The following is a 23,954-nucleotide window of genomic DNA, read 5'->3' as shown; positions in this document are numbered from 1 at the left end:
TTTTGGACTTGGTTCATTTTAAAATACAGAGGCAAAAAGAAACGAAATCAAGTTAGTTGTAGTGAGGTGGATGGATCTAGAGTCTGTCATACAGAGTGAAGTAAGTCAGAATGAGAAAAACAAATACCATATGCTAATGTATATATATGGAATCTAAAAAAAAATGATTCTCATGAACCTAGGGGCAGGACAGGAATAAAGACGCAGACGTAGAGAATGGACTTGAAGACACGGGGTCGGGCGGGGGTAGGCTAAGCTGGAACGAAGTGAGAGAGTGGCGTGGACATATATAGACTCCCAAATGTAAAATAGATAGCTAGTCGGAAGCAGCCTCATAGCACAGGGAGATCAGCTCGGTGCTTTGTGACCACCTAGAGGGGTGGGATAGGGAGGGTGGGAGGGAGGCGCAAGAGGGAGGGGATATGGGGATATATGTATATGTATAGCTGATTCACTTTGTTATACAGCAGAAAGTAACACAACATTGTAAAGCAATTACACTCCAATAAAGATGTAAAAATAAATAAATAAAATACAGAGGCACGTGCTAGTCATATCTAGTAGATTTTAATTTTGAAATGCCGCTATAGCACTTATTTTTTTACGTTGTAAGGTCTTCTGATGTTTCTTACTTATTCCAAGCTGAAATCTAGATCTGATGATGATCAGTGGTTTTTGGACTTCTCTTATGTGCATCTCCTCATCTATTTATCACTGTGCAAACAAGCCTGCATTAGTTGTAGTCTTTACCTCTACTGTAAGTTTTTGATCAGATCCTTACCATTGAGCTGTTGAATGCAAAGAGCACTTGGTGGAAGAATAAAATGAGAAAGAGGCCTTTTGCGTGGAACAGCAATGTAATTCTAAACACCCCCTATGGCCAGTTATGTGATGCTGGTCAAAGTGTACAACCCCTGTGTTTCAACACCCATCCCTGCCATTGCTCTGTGCTCCTAATATAGTGTTGTTGAATCTCGTGGAAAACAGTGTTTAAGTTATTAATACTGATGCTCTCCCAAGCTAAGCCACGGATTACACTGTGATCGATTTTGTCATCATCTCATGATTCTGATTTCTTTCAAGTCAATGATAATTATTTCCTCAACCCCCTTCATTTGCTTTTTTTCAATGTAGTTATTACAGATTCACCCCAAACTCTGCCAGTTGCTTACATTGGCTTTCAATATGCTGATTCCCATCAGTTATTCCTTCCATTTCATCTTCTTGAAGACATCTCTTCCAGGGCCTTCTGACCCACTTCCATCTTCTATATTTGTCTGTGGCCTATTACACACACAGCCTAGGGTGTTCCTTTACTGTCCTGCTGGTATTTCCTTTCCTTCCTTCTGGTATTGTGATACAGTTTCTGATTCTAATGTTTTCCTCTTTCTTGGTTTATACTTTAGTTTTGATGGAGCTCATCCTCCAGTAGCTTCCTGAAAAAGGATGCATAATGGTAAATATTTTGAAGGCTTGCCTTTCTTAATATGTAAAATGTTTTTATTTTACCCTTAATTTACTTAGTAGTTCATCTGGTTCTAAGAATTCTCATCTGGAATTCAGTTTCTTTTAGTACTTTGGAGGCATTGCTCCATTATCATCTGGCTTCTTTGGTTGGTTTTTATGAAGTATGAAGACATTTTGCTTCTGAATCTTTTTCATGTGGATTATTACACCATCCGCCCCCCTCCCCCCTGAAACCTACATAACTCTTTTTACCTTTTTACCAGTGCTCTGACATTTCATGATTAGTACGTATGTCTTGGTGTGGGTTTGTTTTCACCCATCATGTTGGTATTCCAAGGGACTTTTCAATCTGGAAACCATCCCTTTGTTTTGAAATACAGTCTTGAATTATTTAATTGATTTAATTATTTACTTCCATTTTTTCTGTTTTCTCTTTTTGGAGGTACAATTCGGATGGTGGATCTCCTGGTCTGGTTCTCTAAAGTACTATATTTTTTTCTCTAATTTTCCATCAGGTAGTTTGCCTATTTGCTTAACCTCCTGAGAGTTTTTCTCAACTTTATTTTCCAATGCTTCTATTGAGTTTTTCAGTTTTTGCTGTCATGTTATTAAGTTTTAAGAGCTTTTTATTTGCCAGGTGTTCTGTTTATGTGGTTTCTTGTTTGTTCTAATCATTGTTGTGAGGCAAACCACCCCAAACATAGTAACATAAAACATTGCTGTTTTATTTTTTGCTCACACATTCTGTGGGTCAGGAATTCAGTTAAGACTTGACTGACTAGGGGCTGGAGTCATCTGTGGCTTCTTCACTCACGTGGCTGGCACCTGGGCTGGGATGAATTGAAGACTGGGTTCAGCTGGGACTGTTGACTTGGGTACCAATGTGTGGCCTCTCTGTGTCTTCTTGCAACATGAGAAGTGAACTTTCCCTCTGGCGGGGAGCTTCTGGAGAGCACATTTTCCAAGACAACCAGGTAGAAGCTACGTGGTTTTATATGACCTAATCTTGGTGGTCACGTAGTAGCACTTCTGCCAAACTCCACACTGGTCAGGGTAAACATAAGGTTGTCCAAATTCAAGGGGAAGGGAGTTTTGACCACTTCCTGATTGAAGGGTGGGAAGATCACATTTCAGAAGAGCATATGGTATGGTAGTATTTTTCTGCCTGTTTTTAGATAATACAGTCTGTCTTGCATATTGATTAATTGTATACAATACCTTTTCTTACCTCTCTGAGGATATTATTAGTAGTTTTCTTTTCCCTGTGCAAGTCTGTCTCCTTGAACATTTGGGGGGCATTCCCAATGTAAGCAGCATGATTAAGTCTTTGTCACTTGTCCTGGTTGGATTCCGTAGACAATAAACTCCTGCATTGTCTTGGCTCCCAAAGTTCTGGGAGCTGACAGCTGGAAATAGGGAAGGAGATGAGATCTCGATATTTATTGTCCTTGGGTTCACTTAGTCTGACTGTCTCCTCTTTTAGGAAAGGCATCAGTATTCCAGTGAAGGACCTTTTCCAGGGCAATCACATGACAGTTGCCAAGTCCTGTAGTAGGTCCTGGGTGAGGAAGCCTTGGTATGTATCTGGGACTTTTATTTTTCTTGCTATCTCAGAATTCATGAGCTTTGGTTATTTAGAATGGTTCTTATTGTTCAGTCATTGGCCTCATTGACTATTCCCACTCCACATCCTTCAAGAAATCTATGTGATTTGTGAAATCTGAAGGTGAAGGAACACTGGGCCCAGCGGTATGAACCTCTGCCATATTTTTGTTATTTGTTTTTCATTTTTATTTTTTAATTTTATTATTTATTTATTTTATACATTTATTTATTTTTGGCTGCATTGGGTCTTCATTGCTGGGCACGGGCTTTCTCTAGTTGCGGCGAGTGGGGACTACTCTTTGTTGTGGGGTGCTGGCTTCTCATTGCTGTGGCTTCTCTTGTTGTGGAGCACAAGCTCTAGGTGCGTGGGCTTCAGTAATTGTGACACACAGGCTCAGTAGTTGTGGTGCATGGGCTTAGTTGCTCTGCCGTATGTGGGATCTTTCCGGACCAGGGCTCAAACCCATATCCCCTGAATTGGCAGGCGGATTTTTAACCACTGCGCCACCAGGGAAGTCCCCTGTTATTTGTTCTTTAATATTTTCAATATTCTTTGTGTGTGCTTAAACTAAGTAATGTTTGATGACTGAAGTTCCATTGAAATAATATAGTATGCGGACATTTATGCCTCCCTTTAAACTCTTCCACATAGAAATCCCTTTCTTAATGAACTCTTATTTTCCCTTCACCTTCTCCTAACTCTTAGCCAAGTTTTGTTTAAGGGAATGTTCTATACCTTGAAGTTAGGCTAGTTAAATACTTTGAATGATACATCATTGGAAGAAATGTATCTTCTCTATTCTCCATGGTGATAAATACACAAAAACATTATTAATAAAATAGACTTGTTTTCTCACACGCTTACCTACTTTACAGACACTTATCCATCGCGTTAAAACCTGAGACTCATGATTTTACATTTTAAAAAGCATTTTTCAAAGCATGATGGATGTTTAGGATGTGGATGAGAATGGTAAAGACAAGGCTTTTTTGAGGTGAGATCTAAGTTTCTGGCCAGTTTCTTGAGGTGAGATCCAAGTTTTTGGTCAGGAACTTGTCTTTTCCGTATGAATTTTGGGGTGACTATGAACGCACATTCTTTAAAAAAATCTGTTTAGGGTAGTTCTTCTACTGCTTGTTTAAAAAACTCCACATGGGCTTCCCTGGTGGTGCAGTGGTTAAGAATCCTCCTGCCAAAGCAGGGCACACAGGCTCGAGCCCTGGTTCGGGAAGATCCCACATGCTACGGAGCAACTAAGCCTGTGCTCCACAACTACTGAGCCCGCAGGCCACAGCTACTGAAGCCCACGTGCCTAGAGCCCATGCTCTGCAACAAGAGAAGCCACTTCAATGAGAAGCCCGTGCACCACAGCGAAGAATAGCCCCCGCTCGCCGCAACTAGAGAAAAGCCCGTGTGCAGCAACAAAGACCCAACGCGGCCAAAAATAAAAATAAATAAAAGAAACAAAAAAAAATTCCACAGGTGCTAGTCTTTTGTTTTTTGGTTGAGTTGTAAGAGTTCTTTATATATTCTGGATATTTATCAAATAAATGATTTGAAAACATTTTCTTTTATCCTGTGGGTTGTGTTTTCCCTTTTTTTTTGTTTGCGGTACGCGGGCCTCTCACTGCTGTGACCTCTCCCGTTGCGGAGCACAGGCTCCGGACGCGCAGGCTCAGCGGCCATGGCTCACGGGCCCAGCCGCTCCGCGGCATGTGGGATCTTCCCGGACCGGGGCACAAACCTGTGTCCCCTGCATCGGCAGGCGGACTCTCAACCACTGCACCACCAGGGAAGCCCTGTTTTCACTTTTTTGATGGTGTTCTTTGAACCACAAAAGTTTTAAATTTTGATGGTTTAGTTCATCAATTTTTTTTTTCTTTTATTGCTTGGGCTTTTGGTGTCATATCTAAGAATCCATTGCCAAATTCCAGGTCATACAGATTTACCCCTGTTTTCTTTTTAGTTTTAGCTCTTGTATTTAGATATTTTATCCATTTTGGGGGCATATGCTATTTTGTATATGCTGTGAGATAGGGACACACCCTCATTCTTTTGGATGCGGATATCCAGTTGTACCAACACCATTTACTTAAAACACTGTTCTTTCCTCATTGAATTTTCTTGGTACCCATATCAAAAATCAGTTGACTGTAAATGTAAGAGTTTATTTCTTGGATTCTATTCCATTGTTCTGTATGTCTTCTTGTACCAGTACCATACCATTTCTCCTACCATAGCATTTATAGTAAATTTTGGAATTGGGAAATGTGAGTCTTCCAACTATGGTCTTTTTCAAGACTGTTTTGTCTATCCTGCGTCCCCTGAATTTCCACATGAATTTTAGGATCAGCTTGTCAATTTTTGCTAAAAAAGGCAACTGAAGTTTGATAGGAAAATTATTGGTTAATTATTGGGTGTATTGCCATCTTTACAATATTGAGTCTTAAGTTATGAATGTAGAATGTCTTTCCATTGTCTTAAATTTTTTCAACGAAATGTTTTCAACAGTCTTATACTTCTGTTGAATTGTTTCTTTCAGCTATTTTATTCTTTTGGATGTTATTATACATTGAATTACTTTCTTTTTATTTTTGGATTCTTTATTGCTAATATATGGAAATACAACTGCATTTTTGTATAATGATCTTGAATCTTGCAAACTTGTTAAATTCATTCTAATTTTTGTGTGTGTTTTTCTTAGGGTTTTCTATAAACAAGATTATGTCACTTACAAATAGAGATAGTGTTAATTCTTTCATTTTAAACTTGATGACTTTTATTTCTTTTTCTTCCCTAATTGCTTTTCCTAGATCCTCCAGTAAAATGTAATAAAAGTAACAAGAGTGGACATCCTTTTCTTGTTCCTGATCTTAGCGGGGGAGACTCTAGTCATTTACCATTAAGATGTGCTGTTAGCTGTCCATTTTTCATAGATGGCTTATCAGGTTGAGGAAATTCCTTTTTATTCCTAGTTTATTTTACTGTTTCTATCATGAAGTGGTGTTGATTCTGTCAAATGCTTTTTTCTGTGTCTATTCTGATTATGGAGTAATTGTCATTTATTCTATTAATAGGGTGTGTTACATTGACTTTTCCATGTTAAACCAATTTTACATTCCTGGATTAAAACCCATGTGGTCCTGGCATATAATCCTTTGTATGTTGCTGGATTTGGTTTGCTGGTATTGTGTTGAGAATTTTTGTGTCTCTAAGTGATATTGATCTATAGTTTTCTTGTGATGTCATCATCTGCTTTTGTTATCAGGGTAATCGATTACTGGCATCATAGAGTGAGTTGGGAAATGTTCACTCCTATTCCATTTTTTTAATAAAAGTTTTGGAAGGATTTTTATTTAATTCTTCTTTAAATGTAAAATTCACCAGTGAAGTCATCTGGGCCTGGGCTTTTTTTTGTGGGAGGGTTTTTGGTAATTGTCATTACAGCTCTGTTCAGATTTTCTATTTCCTCTTGAATCACTTTCTGTAGTTTGTGTTTCTCTGTTTAAGAATTTGGCCATTTATCCAGATTATCTAATTTTATTGGATGGTGACTTTTCATATTATTCCCTTATAATCCTTTCTATTTATGTAAGGTTGGTATGTAAGGTTGATATTTTAAAAATATAGGTGTTTATAGATATACATTCCTCTTGAACACTGCTTTTGCTGCATCCTGTAAGTTTTTTTGTTTTTGTTTTCATGTCATTTATATCAGTAGTTTCTGATTTGCCTAGTGATTTCTTCTTTGACCCGTTGGTTATTTAGGAGTGTATAGTTTAATTTTCACATATTTGTGAATTTCTCAAATTTTCTTCTGTTGTTGACTTCTAATTTCATTCTTTTGTAGTGAAGGACATATGTTCCATCATTTCAGTCTTTTTAAATTTAATAAGGTTTGTTTGATAGTCTAGCATATGGCCCATCTTGGAGAATGTTCCATGTGTCCTTGAGGAGGATGTGTGTTTTGCTGTTCGGTGAAGCTGTTCTATAGATGTCTGTTAGGTCTAGTTGGTCTATAATGTTGGTCAAGTCTTCTGTTTCCTTGTTGACCTTCTCCTTTTTATTCGTTTTATAATTATAAAATGTTCTTCTTTGTCTAATAATTTTTGTCTTTAAGTCTGTTTCATCCGATTAGTATGATTACTCTAGCTCTTTTTTTTGTATTTATTTGTGTAGTATATCTGCTTACATTCTTTTACTTAAACCTAGTTGTGTCTCTCAATCTAAACCATGTCTCTTGTAGACATCATATAGTTGGATCATTTTTAGAAAAAAATCTATTTTGCCAATCTCTGCCTTTTGATTGGAGGTTTTAGTCCATTTATATTTATTATAATTACAGATAAGGTAGGATTTATGTTTGCTATTTTGTTATTTGTGTGTCTTATGTCTTTTTTGTTCCTCTCTTTCTCAATTGCTGTATTCTTATGTATTAGATATTTTCCTGTGTACTATTTTAATTCCCTTGATGTTTCCTTTACTGTATGCTTTTGAGCTTTTTTAAAGTGATTGCCCTTGGAATTACAAAGAAATGAACCTTCTTAACTTAAAACATTCTACTTTAGATTAATACCAACTTAATTTCAATAGCATTCAAAAACTTTGATATAGCTCTGTTCCCCTTTCCTCCTTTATACTATTATTACTATGTAAATCACATCTTTATACATTATAATCCTATCAATACAGTGTTATAATTACTACTTTATGTAGTTATCTTTTAAATCAGATGGGAAAACTGTTCATAGAAAATTACATTTCCTGTGTATATACTTTTATAGATGCTTTTTATTTCTTCATGTGGATTTGAGTTACTGTCTAGTATCCTTTCTTTTCATTCTGAAGGACTCTATTTAGTATTTCTTTTGGGCAGGTCTGCTAGTGATGAATTCTCTTAGTTTTCATTTATCCAGAAATGTCTTAATTTCTCATTGTTTTTGAAAAACTATTTTGCTGATTATAGAATTCTTGGTTGAATCTTTTTTATTTCTGTCCATTGAATATGTTATTCATTACCTTCTGGTCTCCATTGTTTCTGATTTGAAGCTTTCAATTTTGAGGACCCCTTGTGTAATCACTTTTCTCTTGTTATTTTCAAGTTGTCTTTCAACAGTTTAAGAAGTATCTAGATGTGAATTTATTTGAGTTTATCATCCTTGGAAGTCACTGAGCTTCTTGAATGTACAGATTAATTTTTTTTTCAATTTTAATAGATTATTTTTTAGAGCAGTTTTAAGTTTACAGAAAAATTACACAGAGAGTACAGAGTTCTCATAAACCTGATCACATTGTTTTCCCTATTAGTGTCTTGCACAAGTGTGGTACATTTGTTACAAGTGATGAAACAATATTGATACATTATTAATTATAATTAAGAGGGGTCAGTCTTTGTGTTGTACAATTCTTTGGGTTTGGACAAATGCATAGTATCCTTTAACCACTGTAACAGTATCCTATAGAATAGTTTCATCACCCTAAAAATGCCCTGTTCTGTACCTATTCATCTGTTCCTTCTTTCCTTCAAATCCCTAGTAAATGCTGAACTTTTATTGTCCTTATAGTTTTGCCTTTTCCAGACTATCATATCTTTGGACTCATACAGTAGCCTTTGGACTCATACAGTAGCCTTTTCACATTGGCTTATGTCACTTTGCAGTATGCGTTTAAGCTTCCTCCATGTCTTTTAATAGATTGGTAGCTGATTTTTTGAAAAATCACTGAATAATATTCCATTTTATAGATGTACCACAAATTGTTTATTCATTCACCTATTGAAAGACATCTTGATTGCTTCCAGTTTTTGGCAATTATGAATAAAGCTGCTGTAAACATTCATATGCTTGTTTTTGTGTGTACATACATGTTCAGTTTGGGTAAATAGCTAAGAGTGTGATTACTGGGTTGAATGATTAGCCTATATTTAGCTTTGTAAGAAACTGCTAAAGTGTCTGCCAAAGTCATTGTCCCATTTTGCATACTTGGAGCTCATTGAGTCTCTTGGATATTCAGATTAATTTTTTAAAGTCAAATTTGGGAAGTTTCAGCCATTATTCAGATTTTTTCTAGAGATATCACCTTCGTGACTTCAGAACATACTATAAAGCTACAGCATTCAAAACAGTGTGGTACAGGCACAAAAACAGACACATAGATCAATGGAACAGAATAGAGAGCCTGGAAATAAACCTACACACTTATGATTAATTAGTCTGTGACAAAGGAGGCAAGAATTTACAGTGGAGAAAAGAGTCTCTTCAATAAGTGTTGTTGGGAAAACTGGATAGCTATATGTAGAAGAACAAGATTAGAAGAACATTTCTTCACACCATATACAAAAACAAACTCAAAATAGATTGAAGACCTAAATATAAGACCTGAAACCATAAAACTCCTAGAAGAGAACATGGGCAGAATGCTCTTTGACATAAATTATAGCAACAGTTTTTGGGAACTGTCTCCTAAGGCAAAAGAAATAAAAGCAAAAATAAACAATGGGACCTAATTTTAAACTTAAAAGCTCTTTGCACAGCAAAGGAAACCACTGGACAAGACAAAAAGACAACCTACTGAATGGGAGAAAATATTTGCAGATGATATGACTAATAAGGGGCTATTATCTAAAATATGTAAACAGCTCATACAAGTCAATATAAAAACAAACAACCCAATCAAAAAATGGGCACAAGACATGATTAGACATTTTTCCAAAGTAGATATACAGATGGCCAACAGCCATATGAAAAAAATGCTTGTCTCTAATCATCAGGGAAATGCAAATCAAAACCACAATGAGATATCACCTCACACCTGTCAGATGGCTGTCATCAAAAGTCTACAAATAACAAATGTTGATGAGGATGTGGAGAAAAGGGAACCCTAGTACACTATTGGTGGGAATGTAAATTGGTGCAGCCACTATGGAAAACAGTATGGAGGTTCCTCAAAAAACTAAAAATAGAACTACCATATGATTCAGCAGTTCTGCTGGATATAAGAAGAAAATGAAAACGCTAATTTGAAAAGATGCATGTACCCCAGTGTTCATAGTAATGTTATTTACAATAGCCAAGATATGGACACAAACTAAATTGCCCGTCACTGGAATATTACTCAGCCGTAAAAAATGAAATCCTGCCATTTGCAACAGTGTGGATGGACCTAGAGAGTACTATGCTTAATGAAATAAGTCATACAGAGAAAGACAATACTCTGTTATTAGTTATATGTGGAATCTAAAAAATAAAACAAATGAATATATATAACAAGCCTCACAGATACAGAGAACAAACTAGTGATTACCAGTTGGGAGAGGGCAGGGGAGGAGGAGCAAAATAGGTGTATGGGATTAAGGGACACAAACTATTATATATAAAATAAGCAACAAAGATATATTATACAGCACAGGGAAATAAAGCCATTATTTGGCAATTACTTTAAATGGAGTATAATATATAAAGTATTGAATCACTATGTTGTACACCTGAAACTAATATCGTACGTCAACTGTACTTCAGTAAACAAAATAAAGTCAAATTTGGGAAGTTTTCAGCCATTATTCAATTTTTTTCTTCACCCCTCCCCCATACTTGTGACTGCAGCCCCCTCTTTCACCCTTCTCTCCCACCCTTTCCTCCACTTTTTTTCTGACACTCCTGTTATGCATTTGTTGATGTGCTTAATGGTTTCTCACAGGTCTCTGAGCCTCTGTCATCTTTCTTAATTCTCTTTTCCTTTTGTACCTCAGACTGGATACTCTCTCTTGACCTTTCCTCAGTTCCATTGATTCCTTCTACTGTCAGTGCATACCTGCTGTTGAGCCCCTCTAGTCAGTTTTTCAATTCAGTTATTGTACTTTTAATACAATCAATTCTGTTGGTTCTTTTTTATAATTTCTGTTTCTTTATTGAAATTCTCAATTTGGTTAAATATCTTTCTCATGGTTTGATTTAGTTCTTTAGTTCTTTGAACATACTTATAATAACTGACTGAAAGTCTTTGTGTAGTTAAGTCCAGTGCTTGGGTTTCCTCCGGGACAGTTTTTTTTTTTTTTTTTTTTTGAGGTACGTGGGCCTCTCACCGTTGTGGCCTCTCCCGTTGCGGAGCACAGGCTCCGGGCGCGCAGGCTCAGCAGCCATGGCTCACGGGCCCAGCCGCTCCGTGGCATGTGGGATCTTCCCGGACCGGGGCACGAACCCGTGTCCCCTGCATTGGCAGGCGGACTCTCAACCACTGCGCCACCAGGGAAGCCCCCGAGACAGTTTTTATTGAAGCCCTTTTTTCTGTGTATGGGCCAGACTTGTGTTTCTCTACGTGCCCTGTAATTTTTTGTTGTTGTTGAAAGTGGACATTTTATAATGCATCAACTTTAGAAATCAGACCTCTGCTCCTGCCCAGCCCAGGGTTTATTGTTGTTATGGACCTTCTTGGGTAAATCTGTGTTCTTTATTGCATGAGGCAACTTAAGTCTCTGTTCAGTTAGCTTAGAAGCTGACTAATAATGATTAGTCAGAGATTTTCTTAAATGCCTTAAGCAGAGATTGCTTAAGGGTATAACTTTGTTTAGGGATCTGATGTGTTAATAGTTCAGATGTATAAGTATTTTAGCAGAATCTTCCAATGTTTGCTTTCCAGTAGAGGTTTGGAGTGGGGTGGTAGACAACATAGTTGGAGGAAGATGAGATAAGCAGCTAATTCAATTGCAGGATTGTCTTTAATGGGCCAGTGAGCATTGGGAATCCTCACAGCCGCATAGGATATGTTGGATTTTCCAATCATATAGGACCATTAAGCTGTTCCTTGGCACACATGTTGGGAAATGCTCCTAGAGTTTTCTCTGAAAAAGTTCACCCTAAATTGTGGGATGTCGTCAAACCTTTAGCAGTCCACAAACATAGCCTAAAAAAAAAAAAAAAAAAAAAAAAGACTGGAGAGAAGGTTTTAAAAGAGAAATCAACGAGCCATCATTTTGAAGAAAAAAATGGATATGACCAGCCATCATTTTGAAGAAAAAAGTGAATATGTCGAATTAGTTTACCAGTATGCTTTCTGAGTGTGTGTGTATACTTACGTGGGCATATATATCCCTTCACAGATTTTTCTTTTTGTTTCACGTGTTTTGTTTAAAAAAGACTCATGGGACATAACAGCATTGCTGGATGCCTGGTACATTTAAGAAACCTGACTGCATAAGAAGCACTCTACATGGGCAGAGGATGTTACCTGGAATCAGAGCACTAAATGATCCCGACTTTTCTTGATTTAAATGGTAAAAAATCTAACTACTTTTTGTAACATTACTCTGTACAAATGATGGTCAGTTATTTATTTTGATTTGTATTATTAATATTCACAATTTGTTTCCTAATTAAATATTTAAAAGTTCTAGTGCTAATTCTGGTGTTAAAAACTTTTCAGATCTCTATAAATCTGGTTTTGAGACAATTGATAGTTTTGCCTTTCTTTGTTAGAACCAATTGCCGAGTAATAAAATTGACTTTTGAAAACAAAACAATATCTGTATATTTGTAAACATTTTACATAATAAAAGTGGGTTTTTTTGAATATAGACAAAGGGTCTTTCGTAAGTTACAATTTGCATACAAGTGTTGTTTTTCAGCTAGGCTGTTTCTCTATTTTGGATTATGTATGTCTTCTCTTCCTGTGGTGCCTGGTATGGAACTGAACAAAGTGAGGTCAACCCAAAACAGTTCCAAATCTGACCTGGTTTCACCTGAGCCTTTCTGTTCCAGTTTGAAAATTCAGTTGACCCGCTTTTCCTTCAAAGATTCTTAGAAGCCACAGCCATTTCTGAATGTCTCCTTAAGTGTACTCCCACTCCTAAGCTGGTAAAGAGCAGAGTGGATCTGATCTCTTCAAATACTTGGGGCTGCTGACACCAACTGATGGACGTTAATGGATGTGTCAGGAGGAACCCAGATTAGGAATGATTTCAAGGCAAGGGGTGCTAATTAGCACTGGCACAGGATCAAAAACTCACCAACTATGGAGAATTCAATAACTATAGCCTAGGTCTTCAACTGTGTTTTGCACCTCAATATACCTGAGAGGTAAAATGTTGATTGTAGGATATTCTAGCATATCCTTGTACTCAGCTTTTTAAAAAAGACAATCTGGCATTGATACTGGAGATGATGGGTATCCTATAACACTACTTCCTTTCCTCTGATGGACCCACTTTGTTTTTGTCTTAAACATCTGACCTCATAGCAAAGAGAACAGTTTTTGAACCTGAGAAGATGTCATGAAACACTGTATTTTTAAAAAATATATATATATATATATGTATGTATCCTTTCTATTTTTCTTTTAGTGCTGCCCTCCATTTCAAGATGCCTTTGCATTTCTGATAAATGCAAACTGACAAATCTCCAGGCCACCACAGAGGGGAAATCATTACTGCTTGAAGCCTGGAAGACTGTCCTTAATAAAGCCAAGTCCCCAATTGTTGTTGAAATGCTGAGGAAGTTGCGGAGGAGGAAACTTTTTTCTTATCCCACTAAATACTACGTCTTCCTTCTTGTTTTTTCCCTGGTCACCTTCTCTGTTTTAAGAATTCATCAAAAGCCTGAATTTGTAAACGTTGGACATTTGGAGCTGCTTGAAGAGAATCCTAGTAGTAATATTAATTGTACCAAAGTTCTACAGGGTGACGTAGATGAAATCCAAAAGGTAAAGCTTGAGATCCTAACAGTGAAATTTAGAAATCGCCCTCGATGGACAAACTATGACTACATAAACATGACCGGTGATTGTGCTTCTTTCATCAAGAAGCGCAAATATATTGTAGAACCCCTTAGTAAGGAAGAGGCAGAGTTTCCAATAGCATATTCTGTAGTGGTTCATCACAAAATTGAAATGCTTGACAGGCTCCTGAGGGCCATTTATATGCCTCAGAATTTCTATTGCATTCACGTGGATACAAAATCAGAGGAATCCTTTTTGGCCGCGGTGATTGGCATTGCATCCTGTTTCAGTAATGTCTTTGTGGCCAGTCAGCTGGAGAGCGTTGTGTATGCATCTTGGAGCCGGGTCCAGGCTGACCTCAACTGCATGCAGGACCTCTACCGAATGAACGCAGGCTGGAAGTACTTGATAAATCTCTGCGGTATGGATTTTCCTATTAAAACCAACCTGGAAATTGTCAGGAAGCTCAAGTCGTTAATGGGCGAGAATAACCTAGAAACGGAGAGAATGCCATCCAATAAAAAAGAAAGGTGGAAAAAGCATTATGCAGTCGTGAATGGAAAGTTGACAAACATGGGGACCGACAAAATACATCCTCCTCTTGAAACACCTCTGTTTTCAGGCAGTGCCTATTTTGTGGTCAGTAGGAGGTATGTGGAGTATGTGCTCGAGAATGAAAAAATACAAAAGTTTATGGAGTGGGCAAAAGACACATACAGCCCGGACGAGTATTTCTGGGCCACTATTCAGAGGATCCCCGAAGTCCCAGGGTCACTGTCCTTAAGCCATAAGTACGATATGTCCGACATGCAAGCAATTGCCAGGTTTGTCAAGTGGCAGTACTTTGAAGGTGACATTTCCAAGGGCGCCCCCTACCCGCCGTGCAGCGGCGTCCACGTGCGCTCCGTGTGCGTTTTCGGAGCGGGTGACTTGAACTGGATGTTGCGCGTGCACCACTTGTTCGCCAACAAGTTCGACACGGACATCGACCTCTTTGCCATCCAGTGTTTGGATGAGCATCTGAGGCATAAGGCCCTGGAGACATTAAAACACTGACCCTTGGAGGCAGTTTTAGAAATAATCAGGAGGCATGAGATGTACCCCATTTGATTCTTCCACCTATAACTCTTCAAGCCAGAGAAGCTCTATGGTTTCTGCAGAGCAGGTCGGTTAGAGAGGTTGTAGCCTTCGGGCTTGACTTAGAGTTAGTGAGAGTGTAGGGCAGGTTGCAGGGCGTTGTGCGGGGGAGTGGGCCGGGTGGCTGGGGAAGAGGTTGAACGGAAGTTATCCTGTTAAAAGAACTCAGGGACTGAACAAAACCCGAAGGTTTGACCTGTGCCAAAATTACTTGGAGAGCTTTAAATATGATGGTTTTTCCTGATTTGAATAGATTTATAGCAACAGCCAACAATCAGGATGTAATTTATCTTGTAGACCACATTTGTTGAAAGAGAAATTTGACTTTATTCTAAATGATCTTTGTAAATGATTGACTTTCTGCTGTAACATTGCATTGTGTTGTGTATCTCTATATGCCGTCTCAGGGAACTTGCAAAAACGGGCTTGACTGAATGTGAATATTTCCCATGTATGCTTTTAACAATGTACATATGTTTTTAACCGCCGCCCCCCCCCCCCCCCCACCAAAAAAAAGACCTTATAGTTGATTCTATGAATCATCTTAGGTTATTTACAAAGTTAAGGTATCTTTGATTATTATAGTGTCTACAGAGTAATACTCAATTTTTTTTCAAATATGTCTTGCTTCTCCTCCTCCAGTCTCCCTAGACCCTGCTATCAAGCTGTACATAAACTTGTTTTCATAGTGCCCCATATTCCTAGTGTCCCATATTACAGCCTCAGTTCTCCTTTGCGATCCGATTGGCAGTCATTGGTGTGGAGAGCTAAGACAGAAAGGGTGAAGTGTAAGTATGGCAGAGGGGAGGAGGAGTCATATGTCGATAATCTCTGAGGCCTATGATGCAGCAGTCGGTACTATCCCCAGAAATTAAGCCTGTTGCTCTTTGGGTCTGCTTGTGTGCATCCTCCAGGCTCTTGCATCCGACTGTCACCTCTGTCGCCTTTTGAAAGGAACTGGCTTCCCGTCGTCTTGCTTCTTCATGTTACCTGCCCATTCATTATTCGTTAGCTCTTGCATTTTAAGTTCCCTTCTCTCTCGGAACCTATGAGGAGAGGAAAGGTGTGCTGTTGTACCACCTGGCATGCTTGAAGGCCTGGGTATCCTAAAGGGAACATTAGGTTTGGGGCGGATTGTCTCAGTATTGATATTATTCTCAGCATATGGTTTTTACTCTATTTTTCACTAAAAGACCGATTTGCGGTTGCTATTGTGCTGTCTCAAATCTCAAAGTAAATGAAGATTAAAAAAAAAAACCAACTTGCTCTTTTGCTAAGCTGATACCATTCAGCCATCGATCTAATAGGAAATGAGAAGCTTTATCATTTAGCTGAGACTTCAAACAAGAATCAAATCCATGCACTTTAAAACTTAGACAACTTAAATAGTATATGGGAAATACATAATATCAGCCAGTTTTCAGGCGTTCAACTGATAAAACATTTTATTCCTCAGAGTTAGGAAACGTTTTTATTTTACAGAGTGGTTCGTTATACTGACTCTCCTGAATGAAAGTTTCACACTTTTGGAAACTTAATCATTTGTAAATGTGCATGTCAGTGGATTTGCATGATTTGACAGGGCAGCCAATGTTGAATCAAGAAAAACATACCCACTTTGAAAATTCAAGAGGTGATGTCGGTGAGGACATTATATGCATGGTGTTCTGTCTCTATTGGCTTCTAAACCAATTTGTTCTTTGAATGCACGTCACATGTCCCTCCCATGCTCTCTTTTAGAAGAAAGATTTTACCTGTAATTTGGGCCGTTTTTTTTTTTTACTCTAAAACCAGTGATTTTCAGTGACATACTTTGTGTCTATGTCTTGTGTTTCTTTAACTTCATTCATTGTATCTTGAATACTATAGACATATGTCATTTTTTTATTTTGAATATTTGCAAATTTACAGGAAAGTTAAAAGTAATAGTACAGTGAACATTATAGAACTTTCACCTGGAGTCACTGGTTGTTAGCATCATGCTCATTTGCTCAGTTTTATGGATTTTTGAATTTGGCAAAATTGAAAAGTAAAAAAAAAATCACAGATATCATCGCAGTGCTCTTACTATAGCGTGACTGAATCTTATTGACATTTAAATTGGCAGCTTTGAGGGTTTTTTTTTCTCCACCATATATGTAAAAATATGACTTTAGAATCCATTTCCACAAGTCCCACACTAAAACTGTGGACCCACCATCTTTTTTTTTTTTTTTTTTTTTTTTTTGCGGTACGCGGGCCTCTCACTGTTGTGGCCTCTCCCGTCGCGGAGCACAGGCTCCGGATGCGCAGGCTCAGCGGCCATGGCTCACGGGCCCAGCCGCTCCGCGGCATGTGGGATCTTCCCGGACCGGGGCACGAACCCATGTCCCCTGCATCGGCAGGCGGACTCTCAAGCACTGCGCCACCAGGGAAGCCCCCCACCATCCTTTGTATAGCTGTGGTACGTCATCTCTCTAGAGTGGCTCTTGCTGAAATGTGTCTATTACCTTATTGCTAATAGCTTTACAGGGATTATATAGCCATTAGGACTCAATTTTATACTATCCAACCTAACTTAAAACAAATGAAATTCATGGTAGTGGAACAAGGAATTGGAAGAATCAAGAAGATGGTTTCAAAAGGAAACCCTTACTACATTCAGGAGGAGCAAAAATGTTGTAAGTTCTTTGGGAAAGATAAATTATTTAAATTGCTTCCTGTATGTCAGTTATTAAATACTAATTTCTTTTTACTGTCATTTAAGGTCTTTTATAGGGAATTATTAGAAATTGTATTCCCAAACAAATCCTTAAATAAACATAAACTGCAATTTTTTAATGGAAGCGTTCTAGTTAATGAAGTACTGATCAAGATTCACATATTACTTAATAAGGACAAGAGTTAACAAAAATGGTTCTTTCTTTATAGGCAATTACCTAGGCTCTTTCCAGACCATGGTAAACAGCCTTGAAAATGTGAAACACTATTGTCTCTAAACATGTATTTGTGTCATTCATCAAGCACAATTCACTTAAAGAACAGAAGTGGATTTTCTTTTGCAGTCATTTGGGGGAGGAGGAAGCCATGTTTTACTTCATTTCATCTGTAGAGTCAGTTGACCTGGACTTTTTCAGTTGGTTTAGAAAAATAAAAATCATTTCTCATTATGGTGAACATGAATAAGTAAATGCAACACTTTCATGGCAAGTGTGGTTATCTTAAGATTTACTCTTTTGAATACGGGCATGACTGGATGCGTTTGGAACTAGTCATATGACCATTAAAATCAGCTATTCAGAAACCAATGCCTTGTCTCCACAAGTTATTTTGTTAGCTACCAGCACCCCAATATTAAATTTAGTATTTGGATTTGATAGTTTGTAACCAGCAGGTGTTTTGTGTGAGTAGTGATTCAAAACATAAAGGTTAATTCTTTAGGCAGAAATGTCTGAGAGAGAGGGTTTGGCAATGGCAGAAAGTGTAACACGGGTTATGCAAAAAGAGCTAGACCGGGGACTTTAGAAGAATGCAATTTAACAGCTAGTTAGTATTGCTTTCTGGGCATTACTGGCTTCAGCTTATGTCTGCAGAAGAGCAATGGCCACAAATACAGGATCCATGACTTGTGGTATGAATGTGGAGGGCACACCTGAGGGAAAAGGGAAGCTCCCTCCCCAGAGCATTGAGTGTCTGCTCCAGCTGTCTCCTCAGCTGGTCTAGTAAACCCCTCTGCATGTTCTGTAGCTGCATTTTCGATGAAACAAACTCTACAAAGTGGCAAAATTGATTAACCTCAGGTCTTTCTCAAAAGCTTGAGAGCTTTATGTATCCTTTATAACCCTCCTTGTCAAGGATTTAATTTTTAATATGTGCTTAAAGTTTTCAGGGCTTGTCATCAGAATATTGATTTACTATTTTTCAGTGTAATAAAACCCGAACTAGAACTGAGTTGTAACTATTGGGAAAGAAAAGACTTTTCATTAGTGCAGGTGATGGGATTGTCCAAGTTGAAAGCCCAGGAATCTTGTCTTGAAATTAATAAGACTTTAGCAAATACTGCCACTCATCCAAAAATTAGTTTTCCATATTCAAACAAAAAAATTGTTTTAAGATATAATGGGGATAGGTTACCTTTCATCACGGCAATAAGCTCTGTAAAATGTGTAGACAAACTTAAGATATGTGTGGGACCTGTATGAATAAAATACTTCTATAGATTCAAAACAAAACATGGCGCTCCTATCTGATAAATATTTTAAATATCTCTCTTCTTCCCAGATCAATCCATCAGTCAAATACAAGCCCAGTCATAATCTCAAAGGGTCGATAAAATTATTCTAAATTTCATCTGAAAGAAAAAATGTGCAAGAATAGCGAAGAATGCTTTGAAAGAGATTAATGAAGTCATATAATACTACATACGAAGCCATATATATATATATATTTTTTTTTGCGGTACGCGGGCCTCTCACTGTTGTGGCGTCTCCCGTTGCGGAGCACAGGCTCCGAATGCGCAGGCTCAGCGGCCATGGCTCACAGGCCCAGCTGCTCCGCGGCATGTGGGATCCTCCTGGACCTGGGAACGAACCCGTGTCCCCTGCATTGGCAGGCGGACTGTCAACCACTGCGCCACCAGGGAAGCCCATGAAGCCATACTTTAAAGGTAAAAAATGTTAAGAGTACTGTAAGTTTATATTTGAACTCTCAGAGTGATAACAGTAATAGCCCAGAAATAGATGCTAGTATATATAAAACATTGCAAAGCAACTATCAGAACATAGTGAGGAAGGGGGTTGGTAAAAGTTCCAATAAGTACCTGTTTGGAGAACATTAAATTATCGCTTTGTAACGTGCAGCAAAATCCAAATGGAGTAAGAATGAAAATAAACTGAAAGAACATGTCAGTGACTATCTTTGCAAGGGATGGAATTTTCTAAATAAAAGCAATGGGAGGATTCATTAAGGAACAGATAATAGATTTAACTAAAAGTGTGTATTTCCTGAATATGAGAAAGCAAAAGGCAATCAGAATTGGAAAATTTGCCAACAGATTTTGAAAGAGGGAAAAAAGGAAGTTATTTTTTTAAAAACAGCTTTTTGAGATATAATTCATATACCATACAATTCACCCATCTAAAATGTACAATTCAGTGGTTTTTAGTATAACATCACAGTCAGTTTTAGAAGATTTCCATCACTCCCAAAAGAAACTCTGTACTCTCTAGTGGTTACTCTCTATTACCTCTCAACCCCCTTATACTAATATATTTTTTAAAAGCATTAAGATGCCGAGAGTAAAATGAACAAAAGATGTAATAATTCACAGAAAGTGAAATAAGGAGAATACAAATGGCTAATATGAAAAATTGAATTCAATAAAAAGAATCCAAATTAAAATTTTTACACACCAAATTAGGGTGTTTTATTTATTTATTTTTATTTTTTTAAAACGTGACTGTTGAGGAATGCATGCTCATACTGCAGGGAGGAGTGTTAAAACCTATCAGGTAGAGTCTTTAAAAACACTCAAATTCTTTGATCAATAATTCACTTCTTGGAAAATATCCTAGGGTAATAACCAGAGATTTGAATCCACATTTAAACCCAGTGTTTGTCAGCTTATTTGTGGTGAAATGTAAAAATACATAAATCTCCAGTAATAGAGGAATAACTATGTACTTTAAAAAATATATGATGGGGTATTACAGAATATTCCTATAGTATGCCTAATGCCATGGAAAATCACTGTAGGTTAAATGAAGTAAACAGACTGGAACAGAATATATAATGTGCTCTCAATTATGTTTAAAAAAATGCTACTGAACAGAAAGGAGCATTCAGAATTTCCCTGAAATATCACATCTTGGTATTTTGAGAACTATTCCTTCCAGCTCTATAACATTGCTGCTTGCAGGCTTCCCTGGTGGCGCAGTGGTTGGGAGTCCGCCTGCCGATGCAGCGGACACGGGTTCGTGCCCTGGTCTGGGAGGATCCCACATGCCGCAGAGCGGCTGGGCCCGTGAGCCGTGGCCGCTGAGCCTGCTCATCCGGAGCTTGTGCTCCGCAACGGGAGAGGCCACAACGGTGAGAGGCCCGCGTACCGCAAAAAAAAAATTAAAAAATGCTGCTTGCCAAATATTTATTTGGAGCATTTTCCACATATGGTTTGCCGTAGGGAGTATTACTGAGACTCCTTACCCCTAGTCTTCACTTGGTGGGTTGTAGCGGGAAGGAGCCCTGCTTTCCTGGAGCACTCCTCTTTTACCCACAGAAATGTTTTTAGATTTAAGCTTTGGTGCTTTGCAGTGTGTCCCGAGGCCTTATACTCTGGGTAACCCTCTAAGATACTCTAGTTGTATACCGTGGCTGGAGAGAACTTTTTGCAGCACTAGCCAGAAGAATCACTGAACCAATCCTAAAGGTCACTGTCAACCCGGCTTCAAGATCCTAGGGTGCTCAGATCGACAGCTATTTGGCTTGTAGCTCCTTAGAATCTACAGATGGAACTTCATTTTCTGATCCCAGATAAGTGTTAATTGCTAACTAGGTGAGGATGGTCTGGTTCTTTCAGCTGCGTGCCAGTACAAAACAGATGTTCTTCAGCAAGAGGACAGGAAGCTATTCAGATGGGTGGCGCGGAGTCACTTGGATGAGCAATCCTGGTGCAGGAGGAGGATCTTGTTTAACTCAAGAGTTTTATGCATTCCATGGGAAGGCTTCACTACCTTCAAGATGAGCTAAGAAACAGAAACCGATGCTTTCTTTTTGAAAAATATCTATTTATTTATTTGGTTGCGCCGTGTCTTAGTTGAGGCATGTGACCTCTTAGTTGTGGCACGCATGTGGGATCTAGTTCCCTGACCAGAGATTGAACCCAGGCACCCCCCTGCATTGGACAGCGGAGTCTTAACCACTGCGCCACCAGGGAAGTTGTGAAACCAATGCTTTCTTTAAAAAATAAATAAAAATATTTTTTGTTTTGGAAAGGATTTACTTCTATAGAGCTAATCATTAGCTTAAACATGACTTACAGGATATTTATAATTTACTTTCTTTGTCAGACTTATTAGTAAACTATTCCTGGCCCAATCAGAGTTCCTTCGTTTAACTTAATTCAAAGGAGACATGTTTTCTCTCCGGGAAGCTTTCCCTACCTCTCTTTCCAAAGAAAAATGCCCCTCCAAATATATTCCTTAAAGCTCATTGAGGGAATAATGACAACAGCTAATATTTGTTGAGTGTTTCCTTTCTGTATGTTCTAAGCACTTCGCACTTATCACCTCTCACTTCACAACAACCTTAGGAGCAGAGGCTACTATTGGCCCAATTTACAAAGGGGGCAAAGAAGTACATGAATCTGTAACAAATGGCACATATTAAATAAAAGACAAGTTTTCTTCTCATCTGTTCACCTCCTTTCTACCATTTCAACCATCCCATCTCTTTCCCCAGACCCTGCTCTGCTCTGAGTGTAGCACTTTTTAAAAAATAAGCAGATGTATTGAGAAATAAAAAGGGTGGAAACAAAAAGAATGAACCCTTGCGTCTTGCTGAAATCTTCCCCAAAAGAGTGTGTGGAGGGAGAGGAGATAAAAACCTGGAAGTGTGGTGAACATCAATTTGATGAGGGCCACTGAAAAGGAGAGATGGCCAGAAATCCTTAGCCATAATAGTCTTAAGTGCAGGAGAGAGGAGTCTGGAAGCCACAAAGGGGAATAGTTTCAACATCAGTCTTAAAATACTTGAAAGCATAGGAGGTTTGACAGGGAAATGTTTGGGCATAAAATATATGACAAGTGCCAACCTCCGATTTCCAGGGACAAGTCTCCCTTTGAGTGCTACTTTCCCGTAGTCAAGCATTGTTTCTCTAACTAATGTAATAAATATACTTTCACACATACAAAGAAGGGCGGCCCTGGAAATGTGAGGTAATTTTTCTTTGACTGAGCCCTATTTGCTTGCTTTTTGTGTTGCTGAGGGAATTATGCAAATGGATGGGTTTTGCTAAGGAATGTGAGGGGAGGAGATACCAGCTGGAAAGACCAGAAAGGACTGTTTGGGGCAGGGCGGTGGGTGGGCCTGCAGTCTATGGAGGAGAATTTGAGGGCAAGGGGAGATTGCGAAGGGAGTCTTAACCTTCTCCTTGACGTCAGGTGACCCACCATCCTGATCTGCCCAGCCCTGAGGAGGAGGTTCCTGGGACACTGGACCTTGAGTGCCAACGCCAGGAGGAGTTGGTCTCCCTTCCTTTGTCTTTCCCCCCAGATCTTCAGGAAAATCTACGTCAGTGCTTTTGACAGTGGATTTTATGCTTTCTGGCCACTAGCAATTCAGAAATTGACCTGTAGGCAAGCACAAGAAAGAACAGGGGGCCCACAAGTAGGCCCAGCCACATACAGGCGGAGTTCCTCACTAAGGAGAGAATGATAAGCAAGGCTTGGAGAAGGTATCCACTTACGGAACCTGGAAAGCCTCACCCAGACTGCATCCAGGCCTTCCCACTTCTGAGGGGCTCTTTGTAGGCAGGGCTTGTGGATGGATAGAAATCAGAATAAGGCAGACAAAGCTGGTTCCAGTTCCACCAAATGACACCCACCTAACTCTGCAGGTTCTACTTTGGAAAACCCTTCCACGTCCTACCCGGTTACTCTAGTGTTCATGCCGGAGTGTCCTCTCTCCCCACAGCCAGTCCCTAAGGTCTCTCTTCTTAACGGTGCTTCTACTCATACCCTCCTCTCTTGTCATCAAGCCCTGTTTAGTCCCTCCTCTCTCACTTGGAGCATTGCCACTTGCCAAGCCACAGGCTGGCTTCCTGAAAATGTCACCAAAACAATCTGGTCGTAAGAGCAGAGTCTACTGCTGACGGCAGCGATGGAGAGCTCCATCTCCGGGCTCCTGATAGCATCTCAGAGGGAGGAGGGTCAAGTCGGGCTATTGCTGAGGTTTTCAATTCTGCTTGAGTTGGGTGTGATAGTGTGGGATCTTGGATAATGACAGTATAAAATGGTGTAGGATTGGAGGAAACAGCAAAGGTGAGGATTTTGAGGCAAAGGGT

General features: G+C 38.8%; 1 protein-coding gene and 1 long non-coding RNA gene across 2 annotated transcripts in view; both read left to right on the top strand.

Moving 5' to 3' along the window:
* Positions 1–12,240, top strand: part of LOC309823573 — a 55,135-nt gene extending 42,895 nt beyond the window's left edge. Inside the window, exon 3 of the long non-coding RNA XR_014296841.1 lies at positions 12,168–12,240. This is a non-coding gene — a long non-coding RNA (uncharacterized lncRNA). The remainder of the gene's footprint in view (positions 1–12,167) is intronic.
* Positions 12,241–13,534: 1,294 nt separating this feature from the next.
* Positions 13,535–14,836, top strand: GCNT1 (glucosaminyl (N-acetyl) transferase 1; the record flags this gene model as incomplete). The annotated part of the gene is made up of 1 exon (XM_082655962.1): positions 13,535–14,836. The coding sequence occupies exon 1, from the start codon at positions 13,550–13,552 to the stop codon at positions 14,834–14,836; it is 1,287 nt and encodes a 428-aa protein (XP_082512088.1). The 5' UTR covers positions 13,535–13,549.
* Between the last annotated feature and the right edge of the window lie 9,118 nt (positions 14,837–23,954).

The sequence above is a fragment of the Grampus griseus genome, assembly GCF_964374135.1.
Source record: "Grampus griseus genome assembly, chromosome: 6".
Taxonomy (NCBI): domain Eukaryota; kingdom Metazoa; phylum Chordata; class Mammalia; order Artiodactyla; family Delphinidae; genus Grampus; species Grampus griseus.
Note: the sequence above shows the minus strand (reverse complement) of the source record. Positions and strands in the feature narration are given on the sequence as shown.